Source organism: Heterocephalus glaber, unplaced genomic scaffold (genome assembly GCF_053883595.1).
Source record: "Heterocephalus glaber isolate CG9 unplaced genomic scaffold, H.glaber_assembly_v1.0 deba00001543, whole genome shotgun sequence".
Taxonomy (NCBI): domain Eukaryota; kingdom Metazoa; phylum Chordata; class Mammalia; order Rodentia; family Bathyergidae; genus Heterocephalus; species Heterocephalus glaber.
In genome coordinates, this window is record NW_028258336.1 from 2,833,697 (window position 1) to 2,856,199 (window position 22,503).

Genomic DNA, 22,503 nt, shown 5'->3' on the forward strand with positions numbered 1-22,503 from the left:
ATTGCACGGACTAAGCATGTAATCTTAATTAAGCATGCATGCTCTCTTTCTCTCATCTCTGCCATGCAATAAAGAATCAAACTGGCAATCTGAAGTGACTTTATTGTATTTCAAATTGAATTTTATTTATTTTTAATCCAAAGCCTATAATCAATATTTTAAATTTTGACAGAACAGGCTTCTACAGTTAAGACAGTCATCAGATTCATACTAATTCCATAGTGGTTAGGAGCTCAGACTAGAGCTAGCTCTTAGTATCCTAATTAAGATATTTAACTCTTTCTGTGCCTATTTCCTCATCTACAAAACATTACTAACAGAAGCATCTTTCTCCTGAGGTGGTGGCTGTGAGGATTGATAGAGTTCATATATGTAAAATGCTTTTAAAAGCACCAGGCACATGGTAAGTGCACAACAAAAGTTCACTGTGGTCACTAACATTCCCATGTAGAAAGTCACCCTTTCCATTATCTAGTCATACATCTCTGCATGTACTTCACAATATAGTGTTCAAGGAAACTGATTACAACTTTATTGAAGTTTTTGGTTTCTGTTCTTATAGCTACTGTGAGAATTTGGTTAAAATTGCTAAACAATTACCACCAAGCCAAATGCTTACGTTCTGGAGCACAGAATTCCTAAGGCATAATCAGTCACTGTCATGTGTGTCTTCAGCCACATTCTGGCAGGAAGCAGAATGTACAGTGGTGAGGATCCTACTCCACCTATGAGCGGTCAGAATCCCAATGGCAGGCCTTGGGCAAGATACTTCTGCCTGAAGTGCAGACCTCAGAGGTGATGAGGATGAAAGAGACAGTGCAGGCAGAGGGCTGGCACGGTAAGGACTCCACAACCCAAAGTGCAGGTGATCACTGTCACCATCCTCCTGCCTTAGCTCAGGTCACCCTTCTTACAATTGCTGCCTGACAAAGCATGTGGCTGTTTACCAGCCCTTCCAAATGGCCCCTCTCAGGCACTCATACCTGTGCTCTAGAAGAGCAAAAAGCATTGGTCATTTTCCTCGCTGCCTTTAGAATGTGCACTGCTCCTTCCCTGGCATCCTGAAATCTAACTATAGACTTGAGTCAGATCACCGAGAATGACAATCCTGGACTACACTGATGTGGGGCCCATTTGCTGATTTCACTGACATTCATTTTGGATTATGCCACCCAGAATGTGTGTTTCTATTTAATGATATTGTAAGAAATGGCCCTATAAATCCAGACAATCTGTTCTATAAACACACAAGGAAGGGCTAGTAACACACTGCATCCAACTTGTCAAGACCCATCTCTTTTATGAATACTTATTAAGCAGCTGTGCCAGGTATTGCTCTGAGCACAGCAGTGGGCAAAACAGCAATAAACAGACAGGATTCCCTGCCTGCCAGGAACTTTATTCAAGGTAGGAAGAGAGACACCTGTGGAAGAATTTTTGTGTTCTCTTCAGCAGAACCAACGGTGCCACTGCTGGGCTGGGGTCTGGTCTTATCCTGGAAGCCTGTGAACAACATACCTAGTTATATTTCTCTACCTCAGTCCCTAGAAATCCCCTCACAAAGCCTGTAGCCCTTCACCAGCAAGCATGGCACGTCCCATCTCAATGAAGACTTCGTGGATCCCTTTGCTATTCTATTTTAGTCCAGACTTCATTGTATCCTCTAAATTAGTGGTTCTTAACTCATAGCAATTTCTGCCCCCTCATACTCTAAGGGACACTGTCAATGGAGCCATTCTGGGGTAGTGCTTTGGAGGAGGTGCACTGTTATCTAGCTAGAGGCCAGAGATGCTGCAAAATACCCTACCATGCACAGAACAGCCCCTCGCAAAAGGAGTTACCCAGCCCCAAATGTCAATAATGCCAAGGTTGAGAACCTTTGTTCTATACTTACTGTTCTTCTCTGTCTCCACTTATTTTTAAATTATTCCCCTTGCTGAGTTATGTGCTGTTGTAGGTTATCTTAACATCTCTCGAGAAGAAGAAAGTAAGTGGAGGAAGAGCATGGATAAGAATTTTAGCAAAAATTTTTCATGTCAATAAGAGTTGGCAAGCAAACAGTTTCTTGAGCAACAATAAGTCACCCAAAGATGTTAACTGTTTATTATAATTCACTTTCTCAACAAATGTCCATGTTTTGAAAATAATACATCAATAGAATGTGTTTAAACTGTCCTAGATTCCAATGTTATTTTCCATGTTTGGTTCTGTAATTAATTCTTGGCATCACAAAGTTCAATTACCAATATTAAATGTATTTTAGGCACATTCTAAAATATGTTATTAAACCAAACTACAATGGCATTCATCTAAAAACAGAGCTGTACCACCAGAATTGATTTTCTTTCTTTCCTTCCAAGAGAAGTATGTAAATTAGCACTTTGATATCACTATCTCACTTTTGTCTGTCAGCTTCAAGAAACTCAATTCCTTTCCTCATGAAAACACACATATATATACACACACACATATTATACATACACACACACACACACACACACCACCCACTAGCAATAAAATCTCATCACAGCCCAGACAGAGTAATGTGCAGCAGGCATTTAATTGTAACCGACTATGATATATACATTAAACAGAAAGTTCAATTGCTGAATGTTGTGAAACATAGAGCTAATATTATTTCATAGTTAAAAAAATACTTGTATGTATAGTTTTCATATTAAGAATGACTTCTCAAAGTTTGACTTAGGAACTATGACACTAGAGAAAACACAGGGAATATACTAATTTGACTTTGCATATTTATCACCTGTTTTCCTGTCACTTTAGTATTCTAGATGCTTCTCTGACCTTTACTTAGGGATCTAATCTATGCCTGAAGTTGTTTACTTATCTGAAGTCATTAAATTCCCCTGATACTATCCTGTCCCCATCAGCAACACAACTAAATATTTTGACCATAGTTAACAAGCAGGAAAAGAAAATACTTCTTGCTAGTTATCTTCTTTCTGTTTAAAGTCACAGTGGAAAATTTTCATCCACCACCACAAAATTATGACATTATGTGCCTACTTGCTCTTCTGGCAGAGAGAGCAGACTTCCAATTAGAAAGTCACATTATTCCCATTTTACCTTAAAGAAATAAATGAAGAAAAATTAATCATTCAAAGCTTTTGACTCAATAGGAAGTACAAGGATGAGATCCAAGATCCCTAACTCCCAAGTCCACGTTCCTTCCATTTTTTCCAAACCATCCCCAAACAGGACCTCACAGTTGTGTAGCACATGCATTCCAGAAAGCAAACCTTAACTTCCCCATACATCTCCAGGCTAGGAAGATTCCCAGAGGTGACTGAGTTCTTTTTTGTTTTGGTTTGGTTTGGTTTTTTGAGACAGCTGTTTAGTTCAGCCTGGCATTGAACTCACTATGTAGTCTAGGCTGGCCTTGAACTCAAAGCAATCCTCCTGCCTCAGCCTCTTGAGTGCTTGGATTACACCATGCCTGGCAGATGACTGAGTTCTTATATTCTGGTGTCAACCAATCCAAATGGTCCAGTGTAATCCTAATCAGTGGACTACATAAGAAGTTTCCTTAAGCCAGAATTAGAGAATCAGAAAGTATTAGCTGCAGAAAAAATAATAAAAATAATAAAAATAATCTGTAGTTTAGTTTTCTGGTTTCACTGGAAGGTTTGGCCCAAACAAGTCAACTTTACAAAGATACTGGTGGACAAGGCCAAACTAGAATCCAAATTTCTGGACCTACAATCCACTGACTATTGGACTGTGCTTCCTTACCCACTTTGCTTCCTGCAGCCCCAAAATAGTAATCACTCTGTCATAACCACCTTGGATGACTCCCAATGGTTTTCTGTTTATAGATGCTTTATCAACCTAGAGTTGTTCTCAAACACTTTTTTTCAGGCAAATGTCTCTTATGGAGTATACAATGTGCCAAAGGCAGAAGACCGAACAGAAAGGATACAGTTGATTCTTAAAGCACTTTTATCCAAGACCACAGACAAAACAAACAAACAAACACAACTATCAAACAACAGGGAAAAGATTGAACTACAGTTAGGTACAAGGGACTATGGAGCTTTGAGCAGAGTTGTGGTCCATCACCTGGTTAATTTCTTTTCCTTACTATCTTTGCTAAATAATACTAATATTACTACTGCCTTTACTAACAGAGAACATGACCCTTTCAGGGATTTAGAAGCCAGTCCAGAGAAGGGAAAAAAATAGTGCAAACATATGCTAATATTCCTGCTGACTCATGGCTTTTCAGTCTCATCCCCATGTTTTTAGGAGTAAGAAAAATAGAGCAGTGTCTCTCCCACCCCATCAGTATCACCCATCACAGGGCCTTTAAGGCCCCAAACATCTATCTTTCTTCAGGCACCAGGTGCTCCACCCATGCATGCCACATGCTCAAGGAGTTAGCAGCACATCACAACCTCTATCCTGAAGAGACCAGAAACAAGGCAAGAAGAGAGATTGCGGTCTGAGGCACACTTTTGGACAGGATTGTATTCAACCAATTTCATCCACAAAATCATAATTACATCCTCCTCACAGGATTCTTATGGTTCATATAAAGCTCCTAGCATAATATCTGGTACCTAGAATGCACTCAACTGTTCATTCTCTTCCATCCTCTCAACCTTTCTTAGCCTTGTTCATATCGTCAGAATCATAAAACAAACAAAAAAATCAATCACTTTAACTTCTGCTCTATCAGAGCTAAAAGGAAACTTTATATAAGATTCTGAGCAAAAAACAAAACAAAAACAAAACCAAAATAAGTACTTCTTGTAAAATAATGGTTTAGCACTATATCTGGATGGATACCATAAACTAAAATTCATTTCATGATTTAATGTGAAGGGGAAAGCAAGTCAGCATGGATAGTAGCAGTTGCAGATTGAACTCTGACCCCAGAGACAAAATTAGTGCTTTCACCAATCATGAGTCACATATTCTCCCAGCTTAGAGGCCTTATCTGATAAAAGTGGAAATAAGTGGGAAAGACAGAAAGACAACCACTGAGAAACTGATGACCGAGAAAAGGGTGAATGGTGCTGGGGGGGGGTGTGGTGGTCCCTGAGAACCACTTTTATCAGCTTTATTTCTCTGTAAAGGGAGGAAGGTAAACAGAAAACATGTAGGGAATGGAGAAGAAAGAGAAGCAAAGGACTGAGAGACTGTAAGAGAAAAAGAGCAGACAGTGCTCAAATATGAAATTTTTGGAAAATATAATACCCTGCTTATTCGTGGGCTCCTGAGTTCCCCTAAGGCCATGTCCTCACCCCTTTGGCTTTCAGTGTGTCTATCACAGAACCAAAGAGCAAGCTTCTCCCTTGGAAAATCAACAATTTAATTTATAGATAACATTTACAATGAAATTAGTAATTATAAATATATTTAATAATAAATTTTCAAAGTCCCAGACCTTGAGTCAGTAGCTCCCTGGTGCAGCATCATATCTGTCCTGATTTCTGTCCAACCAGGTTGCCACCCTGCTCTCCACCTTGTTTCCTTGGGCTAAATCCTTGCTTCCCAATTACTCTACCAGTGTCCCTGCCCTGTGTTGCCTGAGCTTGAGGTCCAGAGGCTGCCTTGTGCCCACACTGACATTTGCTTCTGGAACACAAGCCTGCTAGGGACTGGATTCCAGCACAATGTCTGGCCTCAGCATCACCAGCATGCCCAACGCACTGCCTGCTGTCTGCCTCCCTCTGCAGGAGGCACGCCCTGGATTGGGGCTTACTTTACAACATTGGGTAATGGCATTGCTACCTCAGCTTTCCTTTGTAGTTTCCACCAACCCAGAGCTGAACCACATTACCCCTCACCACCTGGACTTCTGGGCCCCAAGAGTCAAGGCTAAGTCTAAGCTCCCAAGGGAAAAATGAACTGGAGAATTGAGGGTCAAGGAGAAAATGACAGAAAGGCATATAAGAAAAATAAGGGAGAAGTAAGTGAAGGAAAGAAAAAAGGAGAAAGGAGAGCAATCAATAGCTTGGTAGATGCTGCCAAAAATGAATCCACCTCAACTTATCTCCATATTCACCTGTTCACTTACGTTATGAGCATATAAAAATGTAAGCATGTAAGAATGATGATATCTTCTGAAATCCTGATTCACTGACCAACCATTATGTCGACTTCATCAAATACATTTATTCTCCATGAAAAGATCTGGCTTCCAACAGAACTGCTCTTCTACCTGCCAAGAGAAAATTCTTTTCTAAGTTCCAAAAGTGTGGAGTGAATAGGTTTTGCCTCTGGGCACAGGCTCACAGATCTGCTAAAAGAAGTATTCACCAGAAGCCACACAGTGTGGTGAAAACATACAGAAAACAATTCACTGTCAAGAGTCCCTGGACCCCTCCAGGCAGTCCCCAAGGACCAGGGAAAGTCACACAACTAAGACCAATGCAGCAGCAGAAGACTGAAGAGCTTGGAGAATTTTATCAGATTCTTTTCCTTTTTTTCTTTTAACTATGTATAAACAATAACTCTAAATCTATTATTAAAAATTACACCTGGTCTTAGCCAATTAGAATACTGATTTAATTCCCTTCCCCTAAAGGACAAAAGCAAAATGCCACCAATGCACACAATCCACAAGGAATAACCTGACAGGCTACAGCACCAACCCATCCCTACCTCAGGCAGTGTGAATGTACTGACATCTGGCAGAGCCTGAAAATAGACTGGGCTGATGAACCAAGAAAGTCGCTCTGCAGTAAGCCTCTGATCCAGCTCCTCTTTCACACCCCAGATCTGTACCGGCCCATTCTGCCTGCACCACACTGTTGAAGGACTCTGCTGGATATGTGCAGATCTGAAGGTCGGAGTCAAGCAACACACCAAGGAGAAAGTCTCAAGTTTGAATCTGGAGTCTGCCTGAGAGCAGAGCAGTCCACGTGAAGTATAGGCTTCCTCTCAATAAATGCAGGGGTCTGGTATAGAAAATGCTAAACTTAGGAGTTTGGGAAAGGTATGGGAGGGAGGATGGAGAGGGAATGGCTAATGGGTACAAGGGAGCCCTGGATAGGAGGAGTAACTCCTAATGTTCTGTGGCACTGTACAGCAGCTACACTTGACAGTTAATTGTACATTTCAAAATATAGCAGTTAGTAGAGGATTTTGAACATCCTCAAACAAAGAAATGGTAAGTGTCTGAGATGATGGATATGCCAGTTTCCCTGATCATTATACTTTGCACACATGTAAAGGCCACTCTGTACCCCATAAATATTTACAATTATTGTGTGTCAATTAAAAATTTTAAAGCACATTTTAAAAAATCTGAACTTACAACAGACCTATTAGGTTTATCTTCCTTGTACAGGGATTTGAAGCAATTGATTCCTCTGCCACATATTTATTTTAAGATTAGCAAAACAAGATCACAACATGGAAGGAGCAGCTCTGACTGAGGAGACCGTGCCCATGTAACTGGTCTGGCTGGGAAGCCCACATCTCCCTACCCACGTATTTCATCAAGGACTCCTCTGGCCTCCAATTCAGTATTTTTCTCCAAAAATGGCCGTCATCCCTCCCACTGCCGAGAGGCTCTATTCCCACCAAGCTCAAACCATGACAGACACTAACGTCCATTCCTGACTCATAGTGCACCGATGTTCCAGGCATTGGCTAACTGCAGCCTCCACACCAAAGAAAACTTTGCTGGACCACCAAGGACCCACCAACTGTAGTTTGGGTACTGTGGAGACAACAGTGACTAAAACAAAATCTTTTTTTCAGGTGGTAACAAAGACTGTGAACTAGAAGAAAGGAGAATGTGGAAAAGAAAATGAAGACCACTCTTCAATACTGGTGATGAGAAAAGATTGCTCTGAAAGGAGGACATTTGAATAGAGTCCTAAAGGAAGGAAGAGAGTGAGCTACACAGGGGAAAGAGGCTCCCATCCAAGGGAACGGCAAGCTTTGTATCCTTGAAGTGAGTTCAGAATGTCTATAAAAATGCAAGCCAAGTAGCTGGGAAATCGCCCCTTTCCCATAGTCCCAATGCTCAGCTGCTACCTGCCCCCCAAACAGGACAGGTATCATTCTAAGTACATCATCTATCTCATTTGACCTTTAAAATCACTCTCTAACATGGCATTCATTTCATCCCCATTTCACAGATCAACAAACTGGAAACTGAGGCTTAGTGAGCTTAAGTAACTTGGCCAAGGCACCAGAGCTATGACTAATATACAAAAAGACCCACAGCTGGTGGTCAGACTCGGGCTCTTTCTGCACTCTTTCCAGTCTGTTCACACAGGCAGAACCAGCACTGTCACCCAGCCACAGAGCAGTGATTTTAAGTCAGTTGTGCACCATCCTGATTGGTCTGGGCCACAGACAGGTGAAAGCAGCTTCCCTGGGCAGGGTTCCTTTTCCACTCTCCATTTCTTGGACCAGATTCTTACTGAACTTTTCTACCACCTCCACCCTAACATTATGTAAGCTTCCTAAGACTCCCTCCAACACACAAGCTTCAGAAGATTCCTTGATGCAAGGAAATGGCCTGTGAGAGAGGAATGAGAACTCACATTTGCAGCAAGCCTTCTGTGAGCCACACACTGATGTAAGCACACTGTGCACTTTGTTTCTAGGAGAGGATACCGAATGAGAACATCAAGGTGGAAAAACAGTGTTTTCCGTTTGGATTTCTGCATCCATAAGACAGGAACTGCTTGAGGAGTTGGGTATTAGTTAAATTTGGGAGACAGCATGAACTACTAGACTGTGTTCCTCAAGATCAATTATCTTGCAATTCTCTAAGCCAAGAAACACAGCAATTCCCTAACTTTCCTACCTCAGAATACGTTCTCAGTTACCTTCCACCCTGCCTCCCCTCAACACTCTTTTAAGGAGTTTGCATGGCCTCTAATGCTTTCCTCACAAGTGGTCGGAAGTGTCCAGGGCACAAGTGATTAGACCCAAAGCAACCATCCCACATATATACACCAGTTCCCGCCAGAGGCCTGGCAGCCCTCAGCCAGGAAGACTGCTGGTGGTTTCTCACGATTTCTTCAGACATCCTGCACACAGAGATGGGAATTAATTCCCGATGCAGCCCTCAATATCATAATATAAGAAACCTAAAAACCACTCACAACAAAGTTCCAAAGAAACATGGACTGGAGAGCAGGAACCCCACCTCTATCAATCTCACCTTCAGTAAGTGGGAGAGAGAGTGGCAAAAGTGACAGAAAATAACTTAGGATCCTCAGTGGCAAAGAATGTACACAAAGTGCTGTCCTGACTGCTCTGTTTCAGCATTTTCCAAAGAAAAATATAATCCCATTCTTGGTTAATATGCTGCCCATCCCTCTGAAGCTTAATTGCTTCTCTGCGATCCCCAATACTCAGCAAAAGGACTCATACAGTCCACACTTAGTATACACTAAGAATATTATATAAAAGAATAAACATCTATTTATACTTGAAGATATCTGAAAGATGACAACTTCCTCAAGGAGTTAGGAAACACATAACTGAGGCAAAATGAAGAGGAGCTATGGTTTAGATCTAGAATATCTCCCCAAAGCCTCATGTTTAAAAGGCTGGTCTTTTAGAAGGTGATTAGAACATGGCGTGCTATACTCATCCGCAGATTAGTCCATTCCTAAGTCATAGCTGACTTGCTGTTAGCAGGTGGGGTCTTGTTATGGGCAGCTCACTGTGGGGCATAGCTGGAAGGGTAAACCTCCATTCACTCTCTGCTTCCTCCACCCAGGCCTTTCCCAGGCTGATTCTGCCTTGGAACCAGTCAATCAGGGACTAAAATTATGAGCCAAAATAAGCCTCTCCTACTTTAAGTTATAGAGGTCAGTTATTTGTCCCAGCCATGAGAAAATGACTTAAGACCAAAGGCAAATCAAGGTACAGTGCCTCTATCCATATGGAATGAGGAATGACCAGCTATTTATTCCTTGGCACAGGGTCAGGAAGGGGACCAGGCATTCCCTACCACCTGATGGCATTCCTTTGTGACTGAGACAAACCGGTGTTGCTCATCTCTTCTTTTTCCCCTAAGAATTCCTGCCCCAGAGGTCAAGGAAACTAAGCAAAATGTTGTTCCCAGGGCTGAAAAAATACAATGCTGAAAGCTGGATGTCTTCTGAGGAGGGAGGTAGGAAAGGCAGGAATATCTCTTGGGAAGTATAAGATAATTTTACATTTTGTGTTACATAAATGATATTTCACTAGAATGTGAAATAAATGTACCATATGTAAATATGTGCCATTTTTCCCAGTGAATGAAAATACAGGAAAAAGCAAGAAAGTCAACCGTGAGAATTAGAAATGACTATTACACTACTCACACAAATGCAATTAAGTAGCAGCATATTTTACTTGATAACAAGGCACTCGTCATCACTGTAGCTAAGTAAAGCGAAAAAAGACAAAGAACTATAGGAAGATGATAAAGTTATCAATAATTCAAGAGTTTAATAACTACTTTTAAAGAGAGAAGTAATCTACCTAAAACCTTTTAAGGACTCTTATGTTTCAAAATCTGTAGTTACAATATCTCAGAGCCAAAATTAAATCAACAAATATGGTAGTCAACTTAGAAATGAAAGGCCAAATAAGTTACATGAACAGAATCTATGAATAGCTAAGTATTTGGCCCAAGTAGTTAGAAGGCAAACCTGACTTATGGCATTTTCAAACCAGCAATGGATACCATGACCACCTATTCTAGCCTCTAGAAAATACTTCTACAGGGACCACCTCAACTATACACACACACACAGAGACACACACACACACATATACACACACTTTACTTCCTCCTGATTTATTCCCCTCCATGGCTCCTCTTATCTAACACACTACATGTTTTACTTCTTTGCTTATTGTCTCCCTCCCCTATTCAAATCAAAGCTTGACAAAGGTAGAAACTTGAGTCAGTGTTGTTCCATGGATGTCCCCAAAGGCTAGAAGAGCACCTAGCACAGAGTGGATGTAGTCAGAGCCAGTACTGTGGAAATGACTACAGTATTTAGGGCACTTCACCTCCTGGGCACATGATACTAGAGCACTCTGTAGCCTTCTTGCGGTTAGAGAGGACCTGATGACAAGGTCTGACCAGTGAGTTTGAGCAACAGAGACATGCATCTTGCGCAGGCTGCAGTGTTTAACTCTAGTGAGAGACTCTGCAGGGTACTCCCCTATCTCTGCTTGCTCCACATGGGGGCTGTTCCTTCAGCCTGTCCTAGATAAGGACAACACCAAGAAGAGCCCCACTCAAGCCCCAGTAGATAAGAAATATGAGCAAGAAGTAATCAAATGTGTACTTAGGCACTAAGGGTCAAGGGCTGTTATCACCTAACTGGAAGGGTGGGCACTCAATAAAAATTTGTGGTTGAATATGTCTGCTTCCTTCACAAATGCCTATGGCATAATACACTCTAAGAGGACCTGCTTATTCACCATTCCTTCCTGGCACCAAGTCCAAAACTATGTTGTTAAAGGACGCACATGGTAGGACAAGGTATATGTAGGACAGGGCTTTTATCCACTTCACTCCCTTCTTTCTGGCCCCAAGACTTCCTGAAGAGTTTTTTTTTTATTAAAATCAGGAGAATGACTTAGAAGTTACACTGTAAAAAGTGATCAATAAAAATAGAAGTTGGACTTGTAGATATTTTATTCAGAGGCTCCTAAAGAGCTTAACGTTCCTTACAGCAAAGCCAGGATCCCAAGGATGAAAGAGGCCCTCAGGATGGACCCTAGATAAGAAAAGAGTCCAGAAGTAGAAGAAGATCAAAGGATAAAGTTGCAGGAAGGGACATTAGGTTGAGAAGAGACTCTCAGCTGTCCAGGAGTGGTGACTTTGTAATATATCAACAAATTCTGCAATACTTCTCACTTTACAGTACACCTTCACAACCTTCTTTCCGAGGCTGTTACTTAGTGACTTGCTTGTAAGGAACACAGCACAGCATAAACAACAAGCATGACTTCTGAGACCTACACAAAAGCTCTGTTCTTCCTCCTTGCTCATGCCATCCCATGTGTGTGTGTGTGTGTGTGTGTGTGTATGTGTGTGCGCATCTGTGTGTGTGTTCTTACTTCTTCCACCTCCACCTCACACTTTATCTAGGAAAAGTCACTGCCATATCATGAGGACACTCAGCAGCTCTGTGGAGTCCACGTGGTGAGGAACCAAAGATTCTTGACAACAGCCAGAACCTACTTGCTGCAGTGGGAGGGAGCCATTTCGGAAAAGGATCCTCCAGCCTCAGTCAAGTATCAGATGATGGGAGCCCTGGCTGTAACCTCATGAATGATGCAGAGCCCTAGGCACCAAGCTAAGCTACTCCTGAATTACTAACTTGAAAACACTGGGATAATAACTCATTGGTTTAGATTTTCTTTAGCTTCTAATTTGAGGGATCATTTCCTACAAGCAAAGGGATTTTTATATATCAAGTGTCCTCTGGCCCAGATGTGTCTGTGTGCGCATGTTACATGAGTGATGCATCCATGGTGACTGTATGGAATGGACCACATGCTCACCCAGGTGCCTTGGATTCAACTTAAGGATGCAAATATGTTCACCCAACTACAGCATTACTGTTCCTAATTCTAGGATTTCTTATTCATCACAGATGAGAATAAAAGTTGTTCCTTTGGTCACTACCTCAATCTTTTGAAAATAGCCTTCTAAATCAGTTTTCTTTATTTATTTCTTTGTATCACACCATCTGTGAGGGTTCCTTCACTGTGACTCAAAAAACTCTTGAAGAACCAAACACCAGCAAAGCAAGAAGCAGGCCATTATTATTAGTCCCTGAATGCAGGACTGTAGAATCACTACTTTTATCTTTATTTATTTATGCTCTACTTTTTTCCTGAAAATAAAAAAAAGATTTAATAGAATAGTCCTAGTGCAAATCACTGTCTCCCAGGCAGACCCACTGTTATCTTCTGCAGCTAAGTGGTCACTATTACCTTTTTTTACCCTTCTTCCAAACTGCATTCGATTCTCGGAGTAACATACCATTTCATCAAACAATAATTCGGTGACTGACCCAGAGTAAAATACAGCTTTAAATGTGTGTCAGCAGGCCAGAAACCACATGTAAACCAGGACATAAATGAAAACAACAACAAATATGCCAAAGTGTTCCCCAACACCTGGCACTGTGCCTCTTCTATCTCTTTCCTAATTTGGATGTACATGATAGTAGGAAGATGATCATTTATTAGTCCAAGGTTTAACTCCTATAACGAAGAGTCAGTCACTAATCCATCCTGGATGGAGACAGCAAATGAAGGCATAATGACGTGAAAGTAAAGTAGGGTATCTTAGTTTCTTTGCTCACTGCTGAGACAAAATACCCAACACCCAAAGTTAAAGGAGAAAAGGTTAATTTGGCTCACAGTTTGTAGAGGTTTTAGTCCATAGTCAGCTGGCCCCAAGGTAGGGTAACATGGCAGAGGGGCTTTGCAGAGAAATAGTCCACAGAAACCAGGCAGGTGATAACACACTGGCCCCCTTTCTTTTGCTTATATTTTATGCAGGCTACCCGCCCATGGGCAGGTATAGCACTGAAACCCTTAATCCTACCCAGAACTATGCCAAACCAGTGGACTGATTTAGTAATCACAAACCTTTGACCCCGGCAGCACATACTCTAGATCCAGACACTTCTGAAAAGCACCCCCATGACTGTATGAGGTTTTGGGGGGACATTCAGACACAAGCCATAACATAGAGTTAAACCAAGATGGTGCTAAGGTCTGTGCTTAGCTTCAACAGAAAATAAGGCTTCTGAAAACAAGCAAAGAAAATGGAAAAAAACCCCAAAACTTCAGATTCCCCAAATCCTGTAGTTACTTGCTGCAAGATTAAATGTTTCATATCACTCTATCTTGAAGCAGTAACAAATCTAACATCTGAAGCTTTAAAAATAAAGGTCATCATAGGTTTCTTTTGTCTAGCAAAAAAAAAAAGCAGTGTATATCACTTTTGAAAGAAATGGTTCCCAACTCTATTCCTAAAGTGAGCACTTACTGTATTCAGATACTATATAAGGAACTAGGATAGAGTGGTAAGTACAGTAAGTCCTCGACTTAATGAACAAGTCCCATTCCAGGAGACTGTTCGTAAGTTGGATTCATTTGTAAGTTGGACAAAGTGTCTTATACACCTTTGAAAGAAATATACAATGTAACACATAAAAAACCTTCACATCTTCCATGGTTTTTGTCCTTGTTCTTTAGAATTATGCCAATGGTTGAACAATTCATGTTATAAGAATGAGTGACATCTGCCATCTTTTTGTTAGGTCTAATCTCTCAATTATTTTCACTTTTGTATCCATGGTTATTGCTTTGCACTTCCTAGCAGTCCCTTCTACATCACCACTGCTTTTTCCCTTGCTTCCGGACATCCTGGGCTCTGACTGAGCACTGTACTACCGTGCACTATAGCACTGTACTGTAAGAATACAGCAGCACAACTGTGACAATGTCCAACAGAAACGTGAGCTACTTTGTGATTTGCTCACATCTATGAATGTTTGTAATGCAAGGTCCATTTGTATCTGTGAAAGTTCACAACTCGAATGTTCGTAGTTGGGAACTTACTATAAACACTGCCCCTGCAATCAATAGTATCTCTATCTAGTAAGTGACTCTTAGCTTTTGAGAGTCTCAGAGTCCTTTGTAAATCTGACACCAATTACAGCTCTGCTTCCCAAATGAACATATATACAGGTAAATGTAAAACTTTGCTACAATTTTAGATTATTCACAAATTATCAAGGTTCCTGAATCCTAGGATAAATATGTCTTGATGTACTAGGAGAAAAAATATGGAGAATTTTACTTAATAAATGTATGATATAATGTGTAACATTAAATTTTTTCTAGCCTCTCTTCCAAGCAGTTAAAAACAGCATCTTCAATTTTATCAAATACCAAAAATCATAGAAGACAAAATACATACATTCATGTAAAAGTAACTGGTATGCAAAAATTAATTTCCTAATATTTCTGACATCACTACGTACAATTAACAGTAACTGAAACGAAATTTGTATGGAAACTAAATCTGTGAAACCTGCATTTTCATCTCTTTATCCTGGGTATACTTTGATTAACTGTGAATATAAAACATTTTCTGTGTTTCAAGACAGCAAGCTGAACACTTTTCAATAGTTTCAGTGGTTTAAATAATTTCTGGCTATAAAATTCAGTAAAAAACTTCACTTGAATTTTTCATTTTTAAAAACACTCAGGTTCTCTACAAAAACTTTATTTATGCTGCCAAAAAGAAAACATGAGTAACAAGTGAAATAGGTACTAGAGTTTTAAAAAAATCCTCTTACAGTTTTGCAACATCTTCCAGTAGACAGTCTCTAAGATACAGTGCAGAGAAGCTCAAGGGTGAGGCATGGACTGTTAACAGGTACCAAGTGGAATGGTTGAGGAATAACGAGAAAAATGAGAGAAACAATGGCACTGAAAGGGATGAGGAGAATCAGGACACATGCAGAAAACAGCAATACAAGAAACATGAATTGATGTGTTTTCAAGCTGCCAAAACTGTCTCTCCTACTTAGCAGCCATGAACTACATGTGGCTATTTAATTTAAAGTAAAAATTCAGTTCTTAGTTACACAAGCCTCATTTTAAGAATCCAAAAGCCATTTGTGGCTAACAGCTACCATATGGGACAACACAATACAGAACATTCCTATCTTCTCAGAAAGTTCTGCCCATAGCATTATTGTAGAAAGCAAGAATCCAGAAAACACTGAGAATCTACTTACTTTTGAAGATAAAGTCTACAGATTCTGAGATAAATTCTTTTCACCTAAGTTTTATTTATAAAGAAAGACAGATTGGTACAAAGGAGATGGGACACAGTTAAGATGAAGAATTTTGAGTGCAATGGAGAAATGAGCCACATTGCACAGTGCAGCCCATGATACCCTGGACCCCATTAGGGACTAGAGTGGCTCAGGAGCTACCAAACCAGGACAAGCTCTGTGCTTATTCTTCCTCACAAGCCAACAACAACACTTACTGAGTTTCTAATATCTATACATACCCCTCAGAGAGAGTTCTAAAATAAGGCATGTTTTAGCCTTCAGGAATTCAGTCAGGAAAGAAAAAAGAAAAAGAGAGAGACAGTGGGAAGGAAGAGAGAAAAGAAGGAAATTTGACTTATTTGTTTTGGGTCCACATATTTTCTATAATCACATATCAGAGTCATGATGCATTTAATCACAAGTGCCTGAGGGAAATGCATAACAGTAATACTATGAGATATAATTTTGATTTCATTCAAATATTACCTTTTTCAGAGACTCATTTCATTACATGCTTTCCAATTCCTTTTGGCTTATCACCAAAGAATAGATCTATGGCCTTTCTGGAAAGTCTAACATTTTTTCCACCAGAAAAATTAAGGAATTGGACAAATCCTCTAAGCTTATTTCTCATTTTGGTTCTCTGAGGTTTCTGATTCAAGTTGGTGTTCAGAGTGCTCTAAAAGATCAAAAAGACTGTAGTCTAGTTGGAGGAGTTGAAAATGATACAAGAAAAACTACAGAGGAATTACAAAATATATGTGTCTAAATATAAGGGAACAATAACAATCGTTTCTATAAAAATGCAAAGATGACATATAACAAAAATGAGACAAGCAAAAGTTTGAGCCATAACTTTTTTTTAAATTTCTGGTAAAAAGGAAGGTGACAGCAATGCTTAGATGACATGGTTGTATATCCCTCACACTGCCACAAAAGGGTTCACGAAGGAGGTAAGTTTTAACAGAAAATTAAAGAAACATATTTTTATTATATTCCATAACTTTCAAACTTACTATCTGAAACCCACAGTAAGAAAGACATTTTAGGTAATTATCCAGTAGGCTTACCACTGAAGCAAAAATTTCACAAAGCAATAATTTGGCATTATAATGTTTTTCTGAAATCCCTTATTATAATTTCATTTCTTAAAATAATACAAGTTGTGACACATTAAACTAATTATATGATCCATTCATGAGTTCTAACCAAAAGGATGGAAAAAATTGCTATAAGGCTAAGCATTTTTATGGTAGGAATTGGTAAATGGTCTACCTGAAATTAGGAAACTACAATTGTGAAAACAGAAAACTGTATGTGTGCATAAACACATGGAGGAGGTGGGGAGGGGACAGAGTCAGGCAGGACAGACCTAGCTAGGGCAAGAGGTGTTTAATGAAAAGTCTTAGATGTAAACTTCTACATCTATCTGGCAATAAGGAACCACTTAAAACAAACAGTGGGGGCAGATCCACAGCAGCTCTGTAGAAGGTGGACTTGAAAGCAAATTGGCGGTACTGTCAATGTGGACCTGAAGGGCATGGCTACTGAAGCAGGAACGTACACATAGTCACCTGGGGACCTGGACTATGGGATGAGAAAAAGGAGAGACAGTGGGGAAGAACAGCACTTTCCAATGGGAAAAGAAAATATGATTCTCACATCTTCAAAACTAGGAGGAGCTTTATAAACCATACGGTATTACACAAAATGACAAAAAAATGAAAGGAATGGCATCACTGGGCAAGCAACAGAGGCTGATCAAGGCACTCCACAAACCAGATTGGCCCAAACTAACTTACTTTTCCTAAAGAGCTGGAATAGAATGTGGCTAGGAAAAAGAGTCACTATCTATGACCAGGCCCCAATATACCAGGTACTGAACAATCTGCAGATAAATTATGCTTCCACTTAGTTTTGCATTCAATGAATCAAATGTTGGCTCCCTACCATCCACCAGGCAGTGGATGTACAAAGCTCATAAAGCTGCATCCCGACCTTAAAAATCCTCGGGCAAAAGCCAGCCTCCTGAGTAAATACCAACACCAGAAAGTAAGGAGTGCTAGGATAGGGATGTGTACAGCATGTGGCAGGGACCCAGAAGATATCGTGAATGGTTCTGCTGGGTCGGCAGAAGAGGCAATATAAGGAAGCTTTGCTATATGAGGCCACAGCATACACAGAATGGAGAAGCCTGAAAGCGCATGGAGTGGAGGAGGAGGATATAATAAGGCCAGGAAATGGGCTTGGGGGAGACAGGGAGATGGTGGGCCAAAGAGTGAAGGAGGAGACTAGTGAGGATTAGTTTGGGAAGGGTCTCCTATGCAGTCCTCCAAAGGACAAGCTGCATGTTACAGACAATAGGAAACCAGGCACTTTTAAGGCAAGAAATAGAACAAGGTAGGCACAAACTTTAGAGGGACAACACAAGCAAGTTAGTCGTATTTCTTAGCCAGCCCACAGGACCAGCAGTCGAGGAGGTCTGGAGAGCAGAGGAAAGCCAGGAAGGACTAGAGGGGCTGCTGAGCAGAAGGGCCCACTTGGTACACAGTGAGCAGGAAGGCAGAAGGCCAATTTCTGCGCCTGAGTGAGCAGAGGAGCAGAATGGAAAGAAGATTCCCATGAGGTTCTTATGTGGAGGGGCAGGGGTATCCTCAGGGAGGACACTTAAGGAAACTGTTATTGAAGGAGTGGAACTGGGGTTGCAGGTGGAATCTTCTCACGGATTTTCCAGGACATCAGGGAAGGAGCTGTGAGAAGGAGAGAAACCAAGCAGAGGGTATTCTCTGAGGAGAGGAAACACAGAATGGGAGGTGGAATGAGAGAAGGAATGGGCCACTCATTTTTAGAAAGGGGACCAGCTAGATTTTAAATCGGGAAACTGACTTTGCTTCATAAGGAAGTTAGAAGTGAAGACTCTGTGGTTTTCTTCTTTTTTTGATACCGGGGATCAAACTTGGGACCTTGCGCTGGCGAGGCAGGCACCAGAACCACTGAGCTAAATCCCCAGCCCAAGACTGTGTGGTTTGAAACAGCCAGTTTAGATATCATAGGGAAGGTAAGGGGAATGGAAGGAACATTTTATTTTATTTTTTGCTTTTTCTTTTTTTTGGTACCAGGGATCGAACTCGGGACCTTGCGCTTTCGAGGCAGGCGGCGGAACCACTGAGCTAAATCCCCAGCCGCTTTTTCTATATAAATGCTTTAGATATGAACAAATACAACCTAACCAAGCAACAACATAAATGAAAACTCTCAAAAAAGGAAAAACTGATAGGTCGCCATCATATTGCCTGCTCTTGAACCAGGACTCATGCAAACTCCCAGGAAAGGTGATGTGATTAAACTATCAGGATACATTAACTGAAACACCTTGTTCTTTACACAAACGTCTGACAGATACACCCTGGTGACTCTGCAGATAACAGCTGTTCTGATCTTCAGATATTGCTAAGCTGCACCCAACGCTGCTTTATCATAAAGCACATCACAATGAAACTGAAGTGTTAGTATGCAATCGTATGGCTCTCTTCGGGGGCTCTAAAATCCTCCAAACAATCACACATCCGCTGCCCATCCACGATGCTTTCCATAAATGAAAACCTAGTGTTTATTTTAAGTAATAAACGTGTAATTAGGTCAAATTATTGACAAAATACTGTAGTTAATTAAAGTTCCAATATCTATTTGGATTAGGAGGTGATATGTTTTTCTATTACTAATATCCTCAAAATACTGAAAGCCAGCAATTCTCTTGCAGTCCCATTTCTTTTTTCATTTTCTACCATTTGTTTAACAAAACTCTTTTCCCTTTTTGGTGGTATATGCAGGTCCATAAGTAAAATGACATGTTGTTAATCCATGTCTTTTTCTTGATAATTTTGTTAAGAGAAAAAAACAACACACAATATGTAAGGATAAGCTGCATGTATATGTATCTCCACATAAGGACCAGCTTCTCAAATCTACATTTTACATAGCAACTTTGAAAGATATTTATTACATAGGCTATCCTGATCTAAAGTGATTAATGTGAGGAAAATGTTCTACTTTAACTACTGCTCAGAATTCCTTTAAATTACCACTGATCGGCAATCTGTCATCAGCAAATATGCTTATGTCAAATGTTCTTATAATGAGCTATCACATTATCAAACATTTTCCTCCATTACCTAACCAGGAGATTTACACAACTTGCACAACCTACAGAGGAAAGTAAATGAAATATTGGATCTTGGTTTAAATGAGCAAACCTATCCTGAACGGTAGGGGGGAGAAGGAATGTATAAATTGAGAAAAGAAATACCTATTCATCTTCATCAATAGTTGACAACATCATCATTTGGCCTCTAAAAAAAGATGTTTTAATTTGCTGGGAAGAATACATCTCTTCAGGGAGGAGATCTGGGGATTTGACCGTGAATAATAATGAAGTAAGGGTCACTGTATTCATATGTAAAATCTAGCTGTAGTCTTTCAATCCAAATGAGATTCTAAATTGCAGAGGGAAGGGAGAGGATTGGATTTATTTATTCAGGTCCATTTAGGCATCCTTCACCCACATAAAACATATCTATACTTCCTCGCACTCTGACTAACATTAAGACAGAAGAAAAAAAATGAAATATTCCCAAATGTATTGGCCAGCTTGTAACAACAACCCTAGGTTCAAAGGACAGCCACTGCACATGCAGCTGCTCCTGGCCCTGCCTGAATGTTCCCCTTGAAGGAAATTAAGGCACCAAATGACAGTTCTCTCATTATTACCCACTCTTTGGTAAATGCAAAACATTCTCTTGGCATCCCTGGCTTGCAATAAATCATTCAGGCTCATGCCAAAGCTTGAAACTCAGCATTTATTAATTTTAACTAAGTTCTGATACCATTATCAGTTATGGATAATGACAATATTTCTCTCGGCCCATAATTTTTTTTATGTACCACAGAAAGCAGAGAGAAAGCAACAATATATCTGACCTTTTGTGGGTTCCTAATTGTGAAAGCTTCCCTCTGGAAAAAAGAAAAGAAAAATTAAGACAGTCCTGGCACATTATGCAAGTCAGGTAGACGAAATGAGAATCTGGGTAAAGCAGTGTTAGAATAAGAAACCTTCACTATGAAGCATTGAAGAGATGTATAAATCAATAGAGAATGATTAAAACACTGCTCTATGAAAGGACTGCATAGTTAATATACATTTCATTATAAAAAAAAAGAATGCTGCAGTCAGATCAAATGCTTGGGCATGTGGTATAACAGAAGGAAAACATGTGCCAGACTGTTTAGATGTACAGAATGTCAAGGAATAGAACTAATCAGAGCTATCACTTCTTCAATTTCATTTAAACAATGCCTCTTCAGATATTTCATTTGTAATTTAAATGTCCACATGAACATATTCCCATACCCCTAAAACACCTGATTTTTAATATACTCCAACATTTAACAGACACTCTCTTCAAAGGACAGCATCAATAAAAACCAAATATTCTTCCTTAGATTACAAATCCTAGATTACAAATTCCATATGTAAATAGCCCTCACTGCATAACCACTGCACACACTGGAATAAAGAACGCACTTATCTTTCCTTTTAAATGGGTCCATTAAGCACTGTTCCACTTCTTTCACTTTTCCAAACAGCATATTTAAGAGCTAAATATTATGTGGTTTTGCTTCAGTCAACTTCCTTGTAAATACAGTGTCATGTTTACAAAACAGACCAAAACTACCAAAGGAGCTGATAATAGTACCCAAGGAACTCAGGAATCAAAGAGCATCAATTCTACCTCTTTTTCCCCTCTTATAGTTTCACCCACTGCCCCCTCCACTGGATCCAAACAGAAGGGACAGAAGTTCGGGAGTTAGTTCTTTAGAAAGTTCTATTTACCACCTACTGGTATAAAGAAAGCCACCAGGACTTGTATTAAGGAGCACTGGCCTTGCACTCCTGAAAGACAATGTTCCTTCATCTTGTTTTCCACATTTTACTTAGAGAGAATGTGAATGTTGGTCCCAGTAAAATTCTTCTGATAGTGGTAGGCTTTCTTATCTTTCTCCATAAACTTCTACTAGTGACTTCTTTGAGCTAAACTGTAACTTACACTATTCAAAAGAAATAAATCTTTATAGTCTGACTTTTCCATTGTTTAAAGAAATCTCATGTGTAAAAGTCTAAAATTAGTCATCTGAAATGCACTGGAAACCTACCTTATAAACAATTTAAGCAAAGTAAGTTATAATAGTCAAGATTTTATATAAAATACATATTTTATATAACATATATTTATATGTCATTTAGGAGACATAAAGCCAGTTAATATTTAACAAGTTTGTTTACCCTAAGCAATTTCAGAGTGTGTTATTCCAAATAACCAACATCCTTCAGAAGCCACCTATGGAACTCTCTTGACATGTATGTATTATATTTGAGTATCTGTATTCCTGAATTCAAATGCATCTACATTTCTTCTCATGGAAATTTCTATAATCTGTTAAAAAAATTTTAGCACATACCAAGAGAATAACTTTAATTTTCTTTTTTATTGGTATATTTTAGATATAATGATCACATTCATCATAGAGAATTTGTACTTGTACATGATATATCTTTGTTCTTTGTTCCCATTCCCCTCCCCTCTCTTCAATCCTTCTTCCCTTTCTTATTTACAAAAGCTTTGTTCCC

At 39.8% G+C, this 22,503-nt stretch overlaps 1 protein-coding gene across 14 annotated transcripts in view; it reads right to left on the reverse strand.

The window, feature by feature from the left end:
• Mast4 (microtubule associated serine/threonine kinase family member 4) overlaps positions 1-22,503 on the reverse strand; it is a 594,077-nt gene that overhangs the window by 444,591 nt on the left and 126,983 nt on the right. For 4 of the 14 annotated variants that reach the window (XM_087189592.1, XM_087189590.1, XM_087189594.1 and 1 more), the window contains exon 2: positions 20,796-20,828. The exons of 8 other annotated variants lie outside the window; for them this stretch is intronic. In XM_087189592.1, the coding sequence (XP_087045718.1) occupies positions 20,796-20,828 (33 nt within the window). Of the gene's footprint in view, positions 1-6,046; positions 6,195-20,124; positions 20,705-20,795; positions 20,829-22,503 lie in introns of those variants that run through there. 2 more of the 14 variants (XM_087189600.1, XM_087189597.1) reach the window with 2 other exon arrangements.